The sequence below is a fragment of the Hippoglossus hippoglossus genome, chromosome 4 (genome assembly GCF_009819705.1).
Source record: "Hippoglossus hippoglossus isolate fHipHip1 chromosome 4, fHipHip1.pri, whole genome shotgun sequence".
NCBI lineage: Eukaryota > Metazoa > Chordata > Actinopteri > Pleuronectiformes > Pleuronectidae > Hippoglossus > Hippoglossus hippoglossus.
Genome location: NC_047154.1, coordinates 3421191 through 3436991, shown reverse-complemented (window position 1 = coordinate 3436991; position 15801 = coordinate 3421191). Strand labels below are relative to the sequence as shown.

Sequence of the window (15801 nt, the reverse complement as noted above, 5' to 3'; positions counted from 1 at the left end):
TCACCTCATGTGGATTCTCAGGGAGGCTGCAGAAAGGCCACTTGAGGTCCTCTCTGCACTCGATGAACTCAGCTTTGATATTGTGATTGGATATAACTATTGACAGCACTACACCGCCCCAAAATATGAGGACAAAACATCTGGATCGCCCCCTATTGGCTGGCTCCAATTTAGGCCAAACACCCGATAATAAAAATAATATTCTGTCCTGTGGGTGTTGGCACATGAATAGAACAGAAACAGAGTTAATCTTAAAAACAACATGACAGGTACTCATGTCCCCACATGTACTGGGGAAAGGCTTATACAGTAGAAAATAAAGAATTGTTTAATCGGGGTATAATCAGTGTTAATGATTGCTAAAAAACTATTTGTGGTCTCTAAAAGGGAGGCATGCAAGAAAAAGTTTGAGAACAAATGGGCTTAAATCAGCTGCACATTAATAAGGACAATAGCAATTACACAACACTTGATTATTACAGAGAACACAGAAATTCAGCTTTCATATGAAACATGTATATCTCAGATAGAAATTCATAAACAAATTAAAAGCACAACTAAAATTGAATCATAAAAATTTATTAACAATTACATATAATAATACTGGATGGATCAGATGTTACTATGCCAATTAATAATTAAAATCCCCCCAAAAATGTTGACGGGCATGTGCTGAATACAAGATAGACATTTTTAGAATTTGGTAATTAGTGTCGTTAAGAACAACTTTTCTTCCTCTAATTTCTAGGTGAGACAATCTTCAAGTTAAATAAACAACAAAATGAATGAAAACTCAAACAGAAGACAGTGATCACGGTAGCTGCAACAGATAATACGTTTGATCCAGCCTGAGCAGTTCCGCGTGTGCTCAGATGAGGGAGCTGTGACGACACACAGTTGCAGTGCGGGAGCAGAACAGAACCTTTCTGAGGATTAAGAAAACTTTGCTGCTTGAGGAGGAGGTCCCAGGAAACCACCGGCCTGTTTTGTTGCAGCTCTAGAGGGCGCAAGGCCGAGCATCTTCTGAATGTTCTGGGTAAAAGACAGCAACACGAAAAGGTATTAGGTTTCCAGCCAAACGTTTGTGACATAAAGGTTAATCAGGCATGAAAATCACTGCAGGTGACCAGATATATTCAAAACAAAGCTTAGACCAGGGGTGATTATTCTTATCTTGAGTTTAAGACAATTTCAATTATAAATACAGTGATATTTGTTTTCTTATGCTTGTCATTAGTGAGGGTAATCAATATAAAAGTACTGAATATTTATTTAGATAAGTGCTTCATCAATAATCAATAGCCACACTAATGAGACACAAAAAAAACCAACTGCCCAGGGACATACAGTAAACATAGTTCTTACGAGAACTTGCAGGTTTCGCGCGAACTGCAGTCATTTATGCTAAAAACATTAGTTTAAATTTAAATATTTTGGGTGAACTATCCCTTTAATTTTAAAACATAGACGTTACCTGTCTGATGGACATGGTGCAGAGGATGTAGAGGAAGATAAAGGAGCAGTCCGTGAAATCCTCGCCCAGGAGGTTACGATGTGACAGACCCTGGATGTAAGACAGCGGCACGAATGGCAGTTTGGCCACTACTCTTCCATCAAAGCTGAAAAAAAGCAAAGAAGTAGATTGTCAATATTAAGGTGTTTAAGTCAATATGTTTAAGTTAATATTAAGTCAATTATTTCAGTGTGAGTGCCTGTGTTGGTGTGTGAGTGTGTGTCAGCGGGAGAGAGAGAGAGAGAGAGAAAGAGAGGGAGCGGAGTCAGGATGGGCTGATTTAATGAATGAATGCGCAGCTATGAAGACATTTTTTTTTACTGATTTAAGAATAGTAATCGATCATTATGTGGTGATCCATTTCAAACTAATTTACGTTTAAACTGTAGCGGGTCAGAGATGTCTGCTTAGTTGGTGTCAGTGAGTGTGTGTGTTTGCAAGTCAGCGCAAGTGAGAGACAGAGAGAGAAAAGTGAGCAGAGGAGTCAGTGAGCAATGTAATATCGTCCTTATCTTAAAAAACACTGTTACCTTTCCCTCAAGCTCCGGGACTTTCATACAGAAGCTACTCAATGTGGTTATAGTTATCAACCAGTTATAGTGAACAATTTGGCCCGTGACAAACGTTATCACTATAAGCGGTTTCCTCTGTATCATGATGCAAACAAGAAATAAACCAAGGCATTCTTGGAGAGGCCAATGCCTGGAAAAGATTGTAAAAAAAAAAAGGTGTGTCACTCTGAAGGCCAATGTGCCGCGATGCGTAGGTGCAGTTTTTTAACATTGCATCAATTTGTATCACCTCTGAACCAAACAGCACCTTGTGGGATTTATCACACACATATTTCCAAACAGATCCTTCACCATTCTACAATGATAATACATTGACCTGATGTAAGTGAGTGTTGGACTTACATGGAGTTGAACATGCCCATCAAAGCCGTAAAGCAGAAGCCGATGGCGAACATGGACTTCATGCGTACCTACATACAAACAAACAAAGATTAAACATATAAATTAAGCAAAAGAAAAGAGATTGTTTAACCGTTACATACCAGAAAATTAAGGAAACACTTCAGACACACATCAGATCTTGATTAACAAATTATACAAGTGGAAGATCTTTAGTCATGTAAATTGTATAATTTGTTGAGAACAAAATGATGTGACAACAGTCAATAGAAACCATCAACCCATTAAAGACCGGATTCAAAACCACACTGAAAATCAAATTAAAAATGTGAAATCACAGGCTGATCTAACTTGCGTGAATTTCATAATGTGACCCAGTACTGTGTATGGCCCCCCCGTGCCTGTATGCACTCCAGGTAAATGGTCTGTGTGTATATATATATATATATATATATATATAGTGCTTTTCTAGTGTTGATGACCATTTAGAGCACTTTACAGAACAGTTTTACATACATTCACACACACACACATTCATACAGTGCATCTATGTGCAGCACTTATCTCTGTGAAAAGTATCTTGCCTAAGGACACTTCGGCATTCGGAATGGGGAAGACTGGGGTCGCACCGTCAAGACCTTCTGATTAGAGGACCACTCTAACTCCTGAGCCACAGCCTGTGCGACCCTCCAAGGATATGCCTCCCCAGACTATAACTGACCCACCGCCAAACACGTCATGCTGGATGATGTTACAAGCAGCAGTGTTCACCACGGCTTCTCCAGACTCTTTCACGTCTGTCACATGTGCTCAGTGTGAACGTGCTCTCATCTGTGAAGAGAACGGAGCGCCAGTGGTGGACCTACCAATTCTGGTGTTCTCTGGTGAATGCCAATCGAGCTGCATGGTTCTGGGCTGTGAGCACAGGTCCAATAGAGGACGTTGGGCCCTCATGCCGTCCTCATGGAGTCTGTTTCTGACATTTTAGTCAGAAACATGCACACCAGTAAACTGCTGGAGGTAATTTTGTAGGCTCTGGCAGTGCTCCTCCTGTTCCTCCTCACACAAAAGGAGCAGATACCTGCTGCTGGGTTGATGCCCTTCTACGGCCCTGTCCAGCTCTCCTTGTGTAACTGTTTGTCTCCTGGTATCTCCTCCATGCTCTTGAGAGTGTGCTGGGAGACACAGCAAACCTTCTTGTGACCACACGTATGGGTGTGTCATCCTGGAGGAGCTGGACCACCTGTGCAGCCTGATTGGGCTGCAGGTACTGCCTCATGCTACCAGTAGGGACAAGGACACTAGCAGAAGACTCTAGAGAAGAGTCATTCAGGATGCAGAAGGAGAGAGCAGCTGTCTGTGGCCACCACCAAAACCTTAATGGAAGTTGTCTTGCTTTTGCTTCTCCATTGCACCTGTTGTCACTTTCATGTGCACCAAAGCAAGTGAAACTGATTCACAATCACTTGTGCTTCCTAAATGGACAGATTGATGTCCCTGAAGTTTAATTGACTTGGTGTTATACTGTGACGATTAAGTGTTCCCTTAATTTTTTTGAGCAGTATATTTGACTCACCATGGAAAGGTCTCTGTTGTTGTTCTTCAGTTTCTCTTCTTGTCTCTCTGTAAAATGTTCAGAAGCAAAAGGTCAGAGGTAACACAGTCACTTTGTTCATAAAATGTTTAGGTCTTCCTCTTCACTTTATCTGCATCTTCTAAAAAATTGTTTTTACAATGCCTTCACTGGGTTCTTACCAATCTTCTTCTTCTGTTGACGTCCTGCAGATTCTGTGATGGTTTCCTTTTTCTTCTCAACTACCATGAAACAGGTAACACAGAAAACAATAAACACTAAAGTCCCAATAGCATGATGCTCACACTCATTATGTCTCACTTACGTTTTTTGCTTTGTTTTTCCACTTCAGCCTTTAGCCTCTTGTACTTTTCAGTGCGATAAACTAAAACCCATGTAATTCCTGCAGAAAGAATCAGAAGAGGTCTGTTAGTTAAAATGGCACAACTCCTAATGGATCTCTGACACTAGGGTGTGACACGGGGTCAGGTGTTACACACTGAGAGATGACTTAAATTTGTCAACTGTGAATTTTTTGTTCCTGTCACAAAATTTGTCAGATTAGTTTATTTACTGAATTAGTATTACAATCCCATTAAAATCAAATAAGATATGAATATACTTTTATTATTTAATCAAGAAGCCAGTTTTTCTGATTTTCCAGAGAATATAATACATCATCAAATGTATTCAAATCTATACATTATTGTTTTTAGGGTGAATTCAGGTAATCTGGGACAATGGGTTTTGGTGGGACACCTAAGCTCCAGCCTGTTTATTTACTTTTCTAACTAAATCTAGTCAACAGGACTTTTACTATTAGTTAGCATGGATATCATGTGACTGAAATCAAATGACTTCATGGTGTCTATGTCACATAAAGGGGCAGGGCACTTTGTCAAGCATGATTCATAATGTGGGACAGCATGCTTTGGGTAATATGGGACGGGGAGAGTCATTTAAGTTCTTTCTGAAGACTTCCTGATTTAAAAAAAAAAACAGACAGTCAAAGATAGACAGTCAAAGATAGAACAGTCAAAATTGCAAAAAATGTCCCAGATTACACAAATTCACTATATATATATATATATTGTTGTTTATAACTTTATAGAAATAACAAACACTCTCTTTGTGCAACACAAACACCCCAATAGATAGATAGAATTTCATTTAAGTATTTGCTATTGGCCGGATTAATTTAAAATGTACAAAAATGTAACAAGCCCTATTTTGGAAAATCTAATAAAATGGATATGTGTAGAGGTGGTAATATTTAGTTTAATAATCATTTTAATTTCTATTCCCTTCAATGACATTGGCTGAAAGGACGACTTCCCCTAAAGCGTTAGACCATAGACTGTATATAACGTTACAACGAACTTCTTGCTAAAGATTATTGTGAAAAGTTTAGCGGAAGTTGAATTGCTGGTTCCGTTTGACTTGAGCATTAGCTTGGTTGGCTAAATTCGCTAGCTAGCTTGGCAACTAGCGTCTGATAATGGACCAAATGAAAAATAATGAATATATTTGTTGATAACACTGACAGTGTTGTATCGCCATGCGAATGAAGAATGGAGCAGAGCTGTGATTCAGCAGTGGGTTTGTTGAACAGCTTGTCGACCTGTCAGCAGGATTTCACTCACCTTCGGCTAACAGCGCCGTACACACCGAGATGAAGACGATTAGGATAGTATCTGCAAACATGGTGCTCATGTCGACGTTACCCTGCTGATGCGACCGCAGAAATAGGACAGATAAACTGTGGTTTCCTGATTAGAAATGAGCCTGTGAGCGCATCACACCAGCCCGAGTCTAAAGCTATGTCAGCATTAGTGACGAGGTCAGACTGGGGAGAGAAGCACTTCCGGTTCACCGTCTCCTCAACATGATCATTACCCAGGCCACACAGCTTCACTATGAATACGAAATACAGTCGAAGAAAGAGTGACAACAATGGAAAGGTGTTATACTCAATATTTACAGAATGCACTGCTCATGTCATAGATACTGATGATTAAATAAAAATGTGTTTTAACATATTAAACAACAAACTCCCTCTGTGGGTCACGCAAGGCACCTCAGTGTCCTCATTCAAAAATTTTCAAAATGGCTTTTAACTAGACTTTTTGTCTATTGCTTTTTTTAATTATTATTATTGTTATATAGCTTTAAACCAAGCTCTCCATTGTATTTTGCACTAAGTTGTTTAAATGTGTGATTGTACTGCATGTATTTTCTGTTTTGTTTTTCTTTGTTACAGCTAAAAGCTGAAAGGGATCTATTGGCAGAAATTGAATGTAAAATAATCCTAGCGATGTCTTATGTGTGTATTTCATCTAAATTGTTGTTTTCTTTACCTGAGAATGGGCCATTTATCTAAATAATTTATATTTACATCCGGAGCAGATCCTGTCTAGGCCTCCATGTAATTTTTTTTACAGTAGCCCAGACTGGACAAACTAAAGACCTTTTGAGTTTTTATGACAACTGAAGGTGTCGACGGGTTCATGGGCATTCAGCTGCTACATGCAACTTCACCACTAGTTATCACTAAACTCTACACACTGAGCCTTTAAGCACTTTGTCAAAAGGTTTTTGAGAGGTCCTACATAAATACAGTTTATTATTATTAGATTATGATTATTATGATAACTATTGTTGTTGTTGTTGTCATTATTTTAAATGCAGAAATAATGATGCAAACAAAAATAATATTAAATTAAATTAAAATAAGAGCTGTTTTTGGCCGATTCCCTGTTTTAGTGTAACCAAAAGAACATCGGTGTAAACCATCATCATACTTTCCCTCCTCTGTCGTCATGGTGGCGTCTCCTCGTCATCACCATCATCATCATCATCATCATATGGGAGGAGCAGCTGGCAGCGGACGGACTGGCCGGTGTGTCAGAGTTGGGCCGCATCGCTCCGTGGCTGCAGATGAAGCATGGCAGGCGACAGCGACACAAAGCCAGGTGACAAAGCCCGCAATGAGAGCTCCAACCGGCAGCCTTTCCTCATCGGGGTGGCCGGAGGCACAGCCAGCGGCAAGGTGGGTATTTATATCACCATGTTTTTGTTTACTTTTTTAAAATTTGTATCTCCTGGTATTAATATTGGGTTGTTTGTTTTCTGTGACACAGACAGAGGGGTTGATATAGTTTGATTTATGGAATTTACAGACAACGTGCGTTGGAAGCCTATTTATCATGTTTCATCAGATTGTGTTGATCAGTGTGGAGTCTGTGTAGACCATCCCTATATACTGCATGCCAATACAGGGTATAGTGTATTGTCAAAATATGCCTTGACTTGTATGGTTGATAAAGAAGTTTGATATATGTGACTCTGACTCAAACACTCCTCATCTCATTATTATGTTTTCACATTTTTAAACTCGAGGGGGTTTAAATGGAGACAAAGGATTAGGCTTAAAGGACAACTGTGATTTGAGTTAATTGTATCAGCTGTGCAGGGTCTGCCTGTGAAAATAAGAGACCGCAAATAAAACACTTCAGGCTAAAACCTGGCTGTTGTGTCAGGATGATGCCATGCTGTCTGCAGGGAATATATTTAAGGATCTCTCTGTGACACTGATGTATCCTCTGTTGCTGTTTCTTTGTTTGGCCAAATATCTGCTTCATCATTCTCTGCTCTGGTGCCTTGTTGTAAAGGTTTCATTCCCTTTTTTTTTGTTGCAAAGCTGCTTTGCAGAGTAGATTCTCAGTATTCACAACTCAATACAAAATTAAAAACTTTAACTCTAATTTAATTTAATTTGTATAGTGCCAAATCACAACATGTATGATCCCAAGGCACTTTACGTAACAAGGTGAATAACTTACAATATTATAGAGAAACCAAACTGTTCCCACAACAAGCAAACAATTGGTAACTGGAGAGGAAAAACTCTGTCATTAACTGGAACAAACCTCTAGCAGAACTACAGTCAATGTGGGTGGCCATAAGCGCAACAATAAGCGTGATATTCATAGATGTAATGATGTTAGCAGCACCAGTTGTTGATGATAATAATAATAATAATTAAGTGGTGTCAGATATGGCAGCTCTGGAGTCACATATTTGGTCAGTGAACTGTCAAAGAGGCAGTTGTGGTTCAAGTTGACTTGGTTCCAGGCTCCATTGTTTGACATTTTTGGCAAAGTGAAGTCAGTTAAAAGTATATCCATGATTTTGTTATTTAAGTAGCCTGTTTTCTTTACATTGGTTTTGTAGCTGACAGTTAGTTGGATAAATGAACCAAACTTAATCCTGTGGTTCAGCAGACAGTTGTTGGTGGGTTTGACTTCCTGGTATTTTTTCTGTTTTCTCCTACTTGAATAACTGCTCACAGAACCACCTGCTCTCCCTCACATGTTTTCTGAAAGGGGAGTAGACTGAAATCTTAGTGTCTGCCAGTTTCACATGTGATGCAAACAAATGTGCATCCTTTGAAATCGACAATTATTTTGATTAAGTCATGAAACTTCAAGGCCACAACAATGTGAGTGAACTATGCCAAGTGGAGATTAAAGTCTTTCTGTTGCTTGAAATGTGTTGGTTTGACATACATCTGCCTCTGCTCTGAAAGTAGAAGGATGCTGTAAATCAGAAAAGACGTGCCATACATTATCATAGTGCTTGTTTTGTTTTTCTTGTATGGTCAGTCTTCGGTGTGTAGCAAAATCATGGAGATGCTGGGGCAGAATGAGATTGACCACCACCAGAGGCAAGTGGCCATCCTCAGCCAGGACAGCTTCTACAGGGTCCTCACCCCAGAGCAGAAGGCCAAAGCACTAAAGGGCCAGTTCAACTTCGACCACCCAGGTACGTTGGTATTACTCACTGAAATACCATAGTGTTTATTGTGACAGCAGGGTCATCTACGATGGGCATCTGCTGGCCTGAATCATGTGTGCCTTAACCAGCTGTCTGATGATAATTCATCCTGCTGGAGCAGGACTTCCCAAACTTTTCAACCCCTGACCCCCAAAGTAAAGGTGCCAGAGAATTTGGACCCCCATTATCCCATCAGGTGGTTGAAGCATACAAAGAAAATCATCGGGAAATTACGGGTTTGTACTCTTTCCTTTTAGATGCATTCGACAACGACCTCATAATCACAACTCTGTGGGACATCAAGGAGGGGAAAACCGTACACATCCCCGTTTATGACTTTGTTTCCCATTCCAGGTGAGTGACTCTTTGAATGAGTCTGTCCATGCAAGGACAACATTAGAGTGTATTTGAATGTTTCCACCTATGAGCTATAAAACAAGTCTCTGATGCATCATAATGCAGCAGCAACATTCACTTTAAAAGCAGACATGATGATAATTACTGTCATTTTATGCAAATGTTTTTTTTATTATCATAGTGAAATGAATGGAAACCAAAGGCTGCCTGGAACATAGGAAAATACATTTAAAAATGTGAAATGCAGCGTGTTTACTGAATTTTACAGCTCCTCTATTAACAATGCATCCTGGCAGGCTTGCCTACAGACCACTGCTAGCAGCCTGAGGCAGTGTGCTTTTGATTTATATGTAAAATAATGATGAGCCTCCAAGCGTTTCAATTTCGATTTGATAAATGGCAAATGTCATTGTGCTGTACAATTATTGCAATAGTACAGAAGGAAAGCAGGAAAACATGTCCTGAGCATTTACCTGGTAGTTTGATCCACCTGCATCAGCATAGATGTTATTTATATATATTATAGGTTTGTTACTTTAGTAACTGCAAGCAATAGCATTGGTTTATTTAAGATTTCAACACTGTTATTACAATGACATCCCCGGCAAAACTTTTTGTCGCGTCCTTTTGCATCGTCGACTACTGATGACGTAACAGCTTCTTGAAGCGCTGTCCCAATTGTCTCTTGTGATCAGCAAATGTTACATAGGCAAGCTCAAAGTGTTTTTATACTGAATGTGTTTGGTATGGCAGGAAGGAGGAGACAGTGAAGGTTTACCCTGCTGATGTGGTGCTGTTTGAGGGTATCCTGATGTTCTACTCGCAGGAGATTCGAGACCTTTTCCAAATGAAGCTGTTTGTGGACACTGATGCAGACACACGTTTGTCTCGCAGGGGTAAGACACAAACTCGACGAGACAACTCCCATTGATTCTAAACACAAAAGGCTCTGAAAGAGATGCTAACCGCAAGCAAAGTGTGACATTTAGGGAAATACACTTCTTTCACTTTCTTGTTGAGGATTGATACCACCCTTGTGACTGTATTCTAAATGTGAAGTTGCAACCTACAGCTAGTTAGCTTAGCACATTGAGTGGAAACAGCCAATTTAGGTCTGTCCAGGGGTAACAAAGTTTGTCTACCAGCAACTCTAAAGCTCACTGACAGATATGACCTCATATTTGTGTTGTATTATTCAAAGAATGGATGGCTTTACAGGGGTGACGTGTTGCTAGGCTGGGAATACTTATTGAGTGGGCCCCAACATGATAACTTTGCAAGCACATAAACCCCTGTTGAACCATGGGTGCAGTTTTTATACAAATTAAACAAACAGGATATTAAAAAATTGGTTAGCTTTGGAGGTACTGGTAAGTAGACATATTGTTCTTACCTTTGGACAAAGCCAGGCCAGATTTGCAGTCTTTATGCTAAGCTAACCATCATCTTGCTGTAACCTCATATTTGCCTAACACATTTGAGTGGTATCATAGTTCCAAAACTACTACTATAACCTTTTTTGTCTCATTTTCAGTGCTGCGAGATATTAGTGAACGTGGTCGGGACCTGGAGAGCGTTCTTGCACAGTACATCAACCTTGTCAAGCCCGCGTTCGAGGAGTTCTGTCTGCCGGTGGGCACATATTCTACCAGTACTACTACTCAAATCAAGTTTTCAAGATTGTGAAGATGAACTCGCAGTCAAACCTCTTTTTTCCCCTTTCTTGTTGATACTATATAGACAAAGAAATATGCAGATGTTATCATTCCAAGAGGAGCTGATAATAATGGTGAGTATTTGTGCTTCTTTAACTTGAGATTCTTCAAGTGTGAGAGCATTAGAGATGATATTATTGACGCCAAATGTTTCAGACGCTATAGTCTCAACAGTGTTATCATGAAGGACACAGCTGTTTGTTGTTAACCTTCAGGCTAGGAACTGCTGTGCTCTCAAAACTAAAGAAGGAAAAGCTTCTGCTGTTGGGAGAACAAAACAGCTCTGTGTGTTGACTGGAGAAAGGAACATCCAAAACAAACTGCTGTGTGTTGAAGTAGGATACTCTGACCTATCCCCAGTATGTGCCTCTCCTGCAGTAGCATTATATTTGAGCCATTGATTAGATGGTTAGACATCTTTAAATGTTTAGTGTTTACGATTTAGGTGAAAGGGATTTATTGGCAGAAATTGAATATTAAATAATCCTAGTGATGTTTCCACTAGTTTGTTTCATCTAAACTGTACAAATTGCTGTTTTCTTTACCCTTTATATTTACATCCGGAGCAGGTCCTCCCCATGGAGGCCACCATGTTTTTGTTTTTTTTTACCGTAGTCCAATTGGACAAACTAAACATCTTTTAAGTTTTTATGACTTTTTTATGATTTTAATGTTTGAAAGGGGAGGGTGAGGGGAGTGGTATTCAGCTGAAACATGAAACTTTACCACTAGATTTCACTAGATTCTACACTGAACCTTGACGGTTTCTGAACATGTCTTCAGAAATGTATTTTGGGGCTTTTTATCAATAGATTACTGGCTATTTATCTCCACAATGATGCTTTTAATTGTAAAAGTTATACACTGGAGACTAACCCTGACCACACATCTGTTTATCTCTCAATACAGTTGCTATAAATCTCATAGTGCAACACATCCAGGATATTCTAAATGATGGTTTGACCAAGCGGCTGAGCGGGTGGTTTAATGGTTACGGAACAACGAAGAGTCAACCAAACATGGAGTCCAGCAGTCGGCCTCACTGAGCACAGCGCTGTGCAGAGAGGAGGAAAAGTTTCACCTGCACGTGGCGAGTGTGCTCTTCATTGTGGCCAACAACACAGGAGTTACTGCCAGGACACCAGAAGGCCTGCTTTTGATATGATTCCACTCGGATTGAGGAAGGACATAATTTTCCCCTGGTGGTTCTGATGTAAAGCAGTTGTATTCAGTTTAGTTTGTCTCTTTACTTATTCTATGAGATATAAGAGGGAGAAATCCACAGGGGCTCATTTATAATTTAATTTAAAACTGCCGCTTGCCTTTACCACTGCGCTGGAACAGAGACACTCAAGAAGCTGCTATTGTGTCAAAAAATAAAAATCCTAGCACTTGACAGCCTTTAACCACACCATAGATGCGGTGTAGCAACATGTTAAACGGCAGGGCCTTAGCTTATCTCACTCAGTTAAAAGATCACTGTGTGACCGGACTGATTTTCTTTATTGATGCAACTTTTTTTTTTTTTCAAAGCTCCATTATAAAGCATATTTTGACTTCTAGATTTTGAACTTATGTACTAATAGGTAAAGGCTTCAGGTGTGTGTCATGTGGCCCCTGAGCTGTACTTGTTTTGTCATGTGTAAAAACGACTCATTAGACAAATTAAACAACCGGTTTGCACCTCAAGTCATCTGATGTGACATCCTCTCCAAAGATAATTTTTCATTCTGTCCTTGTGGACTAATTGATTTGTACCTGAATGCAGTATTGACGTCACTGTAACTCATTTATTAAGATGTTGATGTAACTCAGAACAGTTGATTAAATTGTTATTGAATTACAACAACAAAAATAATTCTTTGATTTACTTACACTTGAATCAGCAGATGCAGGTTTGTTAGTATTCAAATGAAGATGCATTCAGCTGTAAGTACAAGACACCCAGTGTTTGTGTTCTGTAAATGTTCTTCAATGGCTTTCTCCTGTATACATATTTCTAATGATAAAGTTTTCAGGTACTCTTTATTTGCTTGAGTTGACATGTCACTATGAGTCTTTTATTTGATATTTGTATGACTTACATATTGATTTCTGGTTGTAATCATAATCTGATTCAGGTAACTCATCTGTCTCCTGTTTAAATCTAATGTAGCAGTGGAAAACCTCAAACAATCAATGTAGCGAAAAATATGAATCGATTAAGTTCCGTCTCGTCCACATCACGATGCCTCTGAGAATCAAGAAATTGCCACACCTCTAGTATACACTGTAAAAACAGCCATGAAATTTAAAGTAAACACTTTACTTGAATCATATGACACTTGATCACAGAAGAAAACATTTTTTTTCCTTCTAGTCCACTTAACATTCACATACAAATTATATTTTTAGTCACAAGGCCAACAACGCTGAAAGTGTCCCTCAGAATAAAGGTCTTGATTAAGAACTGAATGTGCCTTCTGAGTCCATTTTACTCCTGTTACATCAGACCACTGTAACTGTCCGCCTCGTCTGAATCAGCTCTCCTGACGAACAGCAGGCCCGCTCTCCCCATTCGAACTGCTGCTCAGCATCTTTTGGGGGATGTGGTGTCCTGGCACTAAGCATCTGCTCCACATGAGAACCTCCTAAACGTCACACTTGACCGAGGAGTTCTGACCAAAAAGGCCACGATAGAGTTCGCTGCGAGCCTCGTCGTTCATTAAGCTGTGGTCAATCGCAGCCATAAAATTCACCAGCTTACTGTGGATGTGGAATCGGACTTTGCGCCCCTTGCTGGCTTTGGTATCCACCTTCTTCTTTATCTTGCTGCGCAATTTCTGAATGGCCAGCCACTGTCGGCCCATGGCCACCTGGTCGTTGGGATCTGCTGCATTCGTCCTGCGCTCGATGAGCTCTCGCAGTAGCTGGTGGTAGAAATCGTCGTCATCAAATATGTCCTCGTCCGCGTCTTTGAGATGCGTGTTAGCTTTCAGCTGCTGCTCAACCTCTTCATCTTCACAGGGGACGGTCTCCGAGGTGAAAGCAGAGGACTCTCTCTTCCCCAGGACTCTGTATTCTGAGCGTCGGGTCTGGGTACGCCGCACCAGCCTCTCTTTGTCCATCAGCACCTGCTCCACCTGAGTCAGTATGTTCCTATCAAATGCCCCAAAGCCCTTGCTGCTCTTACCCATGGTCAGTCGAGTTTTGTCGTGCCACTTCTGCAGCGTTGCGTTGCGGTAAGGCTGGAATGCAGCGAAGCGTTTGGCCATGAAGTCTGGGTACTCTGCCATCTCCAATTTTCGTTTTGGTGCTAAGCCCACCTGCGCTGATCCCTCTTCGTCGTCATTCTCATCACTGTTTATCTCCTCGTCTTCACCCTGAGCCCCAGTCTTGCCCAGAGCGATGGGCCGCGTGTCTTCGTTCTGGCACAGCAGCTGATCCTGCAGCTCCAGCAGGGACCTTTGGAGAGCCTTTAAAGCCTTGTGTGTGGTCTTCAGCGCCCCTGCAATCTCAGCTCCGCCCCTCCTCTTAAACTCTGAGAGGGTCTGCGGCTGTGGAAGCTGGTTGGCCGTCACCAGAGCTTTATGGAATTTGATTCTTCCTTCGAGCAGTTGGTCCCACAGGGCCAGCTGGTTCTTCACAGCTTTCCCTTTCTCGACCGCTTCATCTACTTTCTCTTTTGAAAATGTGCGCACGGTACCCTCCATGTCATCATCGTCCTCCATGTCATCATCATCATCATCAGAGGCTTTATCTTCATCGCTGCCCTCAGTTTCCTCGCCACTTTCATCATCACCAGCATCTTCTTCACTCACTCCCAGATCATCCATGCCCGCTGTCAGCTTGTGGAACTCCACTCCCTGAGGAAATCTCATGCCAGAAACTTTTGTCTTGCCCACCAACTCTTCCTCATCATCTTCTAGATTGTTTTCATCATCATCATCATCATCAGGCTCCTCATCCACCATTAAATCATCTCCTTCCTTCTCGTCCAACCCTTCTATGCTGCCGTCCTCCTCCTCCTCCTCATCATCACCATCTTCATCATCATCATCATCCTCCTCCTCACCAGATCCCCCAATATCTATCTGCAGCTGTTTACGGGAGACTGCTTTACCCACGTACCGCCGGTCTGTGTCTGAGAGCAGAGATGTGTTGTGCTTCCGCAGGGCACTGAGGCCGAGTCCGTCTTCGTCTTCGTCGTCATTGAATTTCTCGACGACTTTGGCTTTGGTCGCTTCGTCACCATCGTCCTCTGGATCCACGAATTTAGGCAAAGGATTCAACAAGTCCTCGAGCTCCTGAGAAAACGAGGCTGCCATCGGGAAACGTTTTCAACAACCACACGTGGAACGTACCAGGCACTACTCCACAGAGTGGTGGGTGATGACGTCAGTAACATGCGACGAAGATTTTGGACATTAAGCTCCCGGGTTTGTCTTTAAGGCAGAACCTTTTTTCAGAGTGCATATAAACTCATGATAAATCCTGTTAATTACTTATCAAATTAAAACAAATACAAACATTAGATAAAGACAAAGCTTTTTTTTCCATTGACCACTGACCATGGGTATTTCTTTTGTACAAGAAAAAAAGTAGGGATACCGATGTGACTACTGATAGGTAATGAATAACAGTAACTGAGCTACAGATATGAAGATATACTTGTAACTGAAATGTATAAAATAAGAAAACAGCACCAGCAGATTGATAACAAAAACTAATAATGAAACCTCAGACACAAGGGGAAATACATCCCTATTTCGGTGGTCTGAGTTAGAGGCAAAATCCTTTTAAATGTCATACAATCGTTGTGCTTTACCTCCTTTGACTAACTTGACTAACTAAGGATTTCAAGTACGACTTAAATTTATTGAAGTAACCAGTAAATTGGGGAGATGATTTTGAAAA

General features: G+C 40.8%; 3 protein-coding genes across 5 annotated transcripts; 1 reads left to right on the top strand and 2 right to left on the bottom strand.

The window, feature by feature from the left end:
• Nucleotides 1–566: 566 nt before the first annotated feature.
• Nucleotides 567–5854, bottom strand: tmco1 (transmembrane and coiled-coil domains 1). The gene is made up of 7 exons (XM_034582138.1): nt 5641–5854; nt 4323–4400; nt 4180–4239; nt 4001–4047; nt 2428–2495; nt 1475–1619; nt 567–1032 (listed from the first exon to the last, which is right to left on the bottom strand). Exons 1-7 carry the CDS (start codon nt 5708–5710, stop codon nt 934–936), a joined length of 567 nt encoding a protein of 188 aa, XP_034438029.1. The 5' UTR covers nt 5711–5854; the 3' UTR covers nt 567–933.
• Nucleotides 5855–6821: 967 nt separating this feature from the next.
• Nucleotides 6822–12072, top strand: LOC117759695 (uridine-cytidine kinase 2-A-like). Its single transcript, XM_034581957.1, has 7 exons — nt 6822–7046; nt 8662–8821; nt 9091–9187; nt 9944–10086; nt 10725–10822; nt 10931–10979; nt 11815–12072. The coding sequence occupies exons 1-7, from the start codon at nt 6942–6944 to the stop codon at nt 11949–11951; spliced, it is 789 nt and encodes a 262-aa protein (XP_034437848.1). The 5' UTR covers nt 6822–6941; the 3' UTR covers nt 11952–12072.
• Nucleotides 12073–12844: 772 nt separating this feature from the next.
• Nucleotides 12845–15290, bottom strand: aatf (apoptosis antagonizing transcription factor). 3 transcript variants are annotated; one of them, XM_034581956.1, is made up of 2 exons: nt 14907–15290; nt 12845–14591 (listed from the first exon to the last, which is right to left on the bottom strand). In XM_034581956.1, the coding sequence occupies exons 1-2, from the start codon at nt 15210–15212 to the stop codon at nt 13536–13538; spliced, it is 1362 nt and encodes a 453-aa protein (XP_034437847.1). In that variant the 5' UTR covers nt 15213–15290; the 3' UTR covers nt 12845–13535. The 3 variants fall into 3 exon arrangements, with proteins under 3 accessions (XP_034437847.1, XP_034437846.1, XP_034437845.1); XM_034581955.1 differs by having other exon boundaries at nt 12845–14841; nt 14917–15290; XM_034581954.1 differs by having other exon boundaries at nt 12845–15290.
• Between the last annotated feature and the right edge of the window lie 511 nt (nt 15291–15801).

Bases quoted from the DNA above. Each gene is read 5' to 3' on its own strand.
- LOC117759695 (XM_034581957.1), top strand. From the start codon at position 6,942: ATGGCAGGCGACAGCGACACAAAGCCAGGTGACAAAGCCCGCAATGAG. The intron at 7,047-8,661 runs GTGGGTATTTAT...TTGTATGGTCAG, and splicing joins GAGGCACAGCCAGCGGCAAG to TCTTCGGTGTGTAGCAAAAT. The intron at 10,980-11,814 runs GTGAGTATTTGT...CTCTCAATACAG, and splicing joins AAGAGGAGCTGATAATAATG to TTGCTATAAATCTCATAGTG.
- tmco1 (XM_034582138.1), bottom strand. From the start codon at position 5,710: ATGAGCACCATGTTTGCAGATACTATCCTAATCGTCTTCATCTCGGTG. The intron at 2,496-4,000 runs GTGAGTCAAATA...GTTTGTATGTAG, and splicing joins ACAACAGAGACCTTTCCATG to GTACGCATGAAGTCCATGTT. The intron at 1,620-2,427 runs GTAAGTCCAACA...GCTTTTTTTCAG, and splicing joins ATGGGCATGTTCAACTCCAT to CTTTGATGGAAGAGTAGTGG.
- aatf (XM_034581954.1), bottom strand. From the start codon at position 15,212: ATGGCAGCCTCGTTTTCTCAGGAGCTCGAGGACTTGTTGAATCCTTTG.